Raw genomic sequence first — 3,506 nt, 5'->3', positions numbered from 1 at the left:
AAGGAAGGAAGGAAGGAAGGAAGGAACCTAAAAAAACCAGAGTCTCTATGGTGGTTTATCCATAACGTCCAGGAACTGCTAGATGTAAGGAACAACAAGATGTGACCAAACTCGAGAGAAAAGACAAGGGAGCTAACTCGATGTGATCCAGAAGCTACTAGTGGGGAAAATTATAACAGCAGATGTAATACAGGCCCAGGAGCAACATCAAGAGGCCTGAACAGGACTGGTAAACTTGAAGCAACGGTAAAAGCCACCACCAAAATTGAGAACCAGAGAAAACTCTGGAAAAAAAAAGAGGACAATCAGTTGAACCAGGGGATAGTATACACAGATAATTGGAGTTCCGTAAGGAGAGGAGAGAGGGACAGGAGGGAATTTCCCCCAGACAGGGAGAAAGCACTAGTGGTCACACGCTGGTAAAGGAAAGGTACCCAGAATTCATAAGGGCCACAAGCAACGTTGAGAAGACAAACCCCCAACAAACTGACAGGGGAGGATTCGGGCACTTGGAGGAGGAGACGAACCTATGAGCAGCTGCGCAACACCGGTGGCCAGAGAGAGAGGGGCACTGAAACCACCATGAGCTACCGCGACGCACCCACCAGGATGGCGGAAGTGAAAGACGGGTTGTACCGAACGTGCGCGGAGACGAGGCACAGCTTTGGAGGTCGTGAGCAAAAGTGGCCGCTCGCGCACAGAATACCGCCTTTACTTGTAAACGTGACTGCAGGTAAGCGTGGCTACTCAGACTCGGGTTCGTGGCAGACTATCTCACAAAGGAACCAAGGGGCCACCACATCAAGGGAAAGAGTAACAGGCAATAGTTTTGCCAAGGATAAAATCTGAGCTTTTAAACGGAAGGATTTCAGAAACCTTACGTATCGGCCACCACGAGCCGGACGTCTTCCCAGTGCCATATTTTCTGACGAGGCTGGTGGTGATTTCTGCAAATATGGTGTTCTGATACGTATAATGAAACGTGTCAACATCTTCTAACTCCGCAAACAACATGATGTCATAAAACGATGCGTGTGTAAAAGATCTGAGACAGACCATCGAGTTTTAAATGTGACAGAATACAACAGCATTCCAACATCGCAACTAACTTTTGAGAATTGCCACCTGGGGTGCCTAGGTGGCTCAGCTGACTTCAGGTCAGGTCTTGATCTCATAGTTCGTGAGTTCGAGCCCCATATTGGGCTCTCTGCTCTCGGCACAGAGCCTGCTTCAAATCCTCTCCTCAAAAATAAATAAACATTAAAAAAAAAGAATTACCACTTGTTGACTTGTGGCGCAGCATCAAAGGTGGCCTGCACGTGTCTGAAAAGGCCCCTTCACCTACGTATTGCTGTGAGGCTACATTTTCTTCATATATTTCAGCTAAGAAAAACCCTATTTTACCAAATTGAGTGCAAAAGCAGAAACTGATCCCATCGGATTTAGCCGGATGAGAGATTTGGAGAAATGTAACATAGTGCTACTTTCCTCACTCAATTTGTTTTGCAAAATATAAAAGTTATAAAATTGCTTTAATGAAAATGTTACTTATGTTAACATATCGCGGGTTTAAGTGAATTAACAAATATTTTTACATTAGTTTTATTGGGTAATAGTAAATCCTGGTAGGTGCGCCCCACACAGACCACTGGTCTTTGGGTCCTCAATAACTTTCCTAGTGCAAAGGGGTCCAGACACCAAAATGTCTGCGAAGTGCTCTGGTAAAATGAATCACCGAAACCCTTCTGCAAAGAAAGCTCCAGGCCAGGTGGGTTCAGGTAGGCATTCTATCAAGGAAGGAAGAAATCACAGCAATCTTACATAAACTCTTCTGGAAAATACGGGAGGTGGGCATGCTCCCCAGTGCATTTTATAAGGCTAGAATAACCTTGAAACCAACCGTGGAAAAGACACTACAAAAAGGAAGAAGTCTGGCAGATTCTTAAAACGTTAAACACACACTTACCACACAACCCCACCATCCCAGCCCTGGGCATCTACCCGAGTGTCTGCAAACCAAGCGGGAAGGGCAGGGCGCCTGCGATTCTCAGAGCACTCAGAAAAATACCCATGTTAGGTAGAAAATAGAAATTTGAAAACACACACGTAAAATGAGTAAGTAAACGTAGCAAAATGTTTAAACCTGCCAAATCTGATGAAGGGTTATGTGTGGGTTCTCTTATTCTTGTAATTCTCAGTTTGAAACTATTCCAAATAAAAAAGGCTGAAAAATCAAACACAGGAGCAACACCTGCGACTCAGAGGGCGGGGACGGCCTCGAAGCGGAGCCCGCCCCCTTCCCCAGAAGCCCCGCCCCTTCCCGGAAGCCCCGCCCCCACTCCGCCTCACCGCCTGGAACTCCTCCGTCTGCAGGTAGTGCTGCACCAGGAAGCTGTAGACGTCCCCGACGCGGACGCTGCTGTCCAGCTCTGGCTCCTCCAGGAGCAGCTCACACTGCTTGACCGCCTCCTTAGGGTCCTCGGCATATGTCCTGCCCAGAGCAGGAACACGGCCGGGGTCAGGGGTCAGGGGTCAGAGCAGCCTCCCCACCTGAATGAGGAGCTCCTGGAGTCCGCGGCAGAAACTTTTGTGAAGTTAATTCCCATGAATTAAACTGATTCATTACTGAGTTCATTCATAAACTCACCGATTCGTTGAATGGAAACTCGGGCTAGCTCGCACTCCTGCTACCGTGCTACACTCAGCTTGTCACCCCAATCCCTGCCGGCCCACCAGTCTGGAGGGGGACACTGATGCAGAGGGATGCAGGGCGCCCTGCCCGAGGAGGTCAGGCAGGGGGTGAGCACCAGCGAAGACCAGCGCAGCGGCGCGCTGGACACAACACGCTGGGGTCCGGGGTCCGTCGCCGAACAGGGGTGGTGTAAGTGGCGGGGGGACCAGGAAGGAGCTCCAGGGTGCCCTGCTCCTTGCTTCCCAATGTCCTGCTCTCTCCCTCCCGCAGCCCAGGCGTAGCAGATATTCCAGAACTTACGTATCCAAGCAGGGAGCCCCACTTTGTACAAGGGTTCAAAATATTTTTTGCAACTTTTCTTTTAAAAGCCTGTTCCCAGATGAGGAAAAGGCTTGTACTGGTTCAGGCATAAGCCGAGCCCTGCTGCCCACATAGAGGGCTCCTGGCAAAGCCGGGTGGGTTGCCAGGAGATAAAAACTGGCATCATGTCCGAATTTACATGGTCTCTCCTAAAAACAGCAACAACCTGCTGCCTGCAAGCGCCCTTCAAACCGTCCCCGCACCCCTGGGTGCTGTGGTGGCCCGCCGGCTCCCAACCATCAAGCTGGAGCTCTGCACACACTTTAGAAGGCCCCAGGCTCCCCTCACACACATGCTCTCCTGACCCACATCTGCCTCACTGCCCCCACCCCAGACTTTTCTGTTTTTTTCTGGAACTGGCCTGGGAATGCGCCTAGGTTTGAGAATTCCCCAGGAGGAACTTAGTGTGAAGGACGCAACATGATGTCCATGCATCCCACCCAGGGTGCACAGC

General features: G+C 50.1%; 1 protein-coding gene across 5 annotated transcripts in view; it reads right to left on the bottom strand.

Moving 5' to 3' along the window:
- The window catches only part of IFT140 (intraflagellar transport 140), an 84,560-nt gene that overhangs the window by 9,554 nt on the left and 71,500 nt on the right, over window positions 1-3,506 (bottom strand). For all 5 annotated transcript variants that reach the window (XM_040459468.1, XM_040459469.1, XM_040459470.1 and 2 more), the window contains one exon: window positions 2,350-2,491. In XM_040459468.1, coding sequence (XP_040315402.1) covers window positions 2,350-2,491 — 142 coding nt within the window. The remainder of the gene's footprint in view (window positions 1-2,349; window positions 2,492-3,506) is intronic.

This window comes from Herpailurus yagouaroundi, unplaced genomic scaffold (genome assembly GCF_014898765.1).
Source record: "Herpailurus yagouaroundi ecotype Mexico unplaced genomic scaffold, PumYag 222, whole genome shotgun sequence".
Lineage (NCBI taxonomy): Eukaryota > Metazoa > Chordata > Mammalia > Carnivora > Felidae > Herpailurus > Herpailurus yagouaroundi.
Note: the sequence above shows the minus strand (reverse complement) of the source record. Positions and strands in the feature narration are given on the sequence as shown.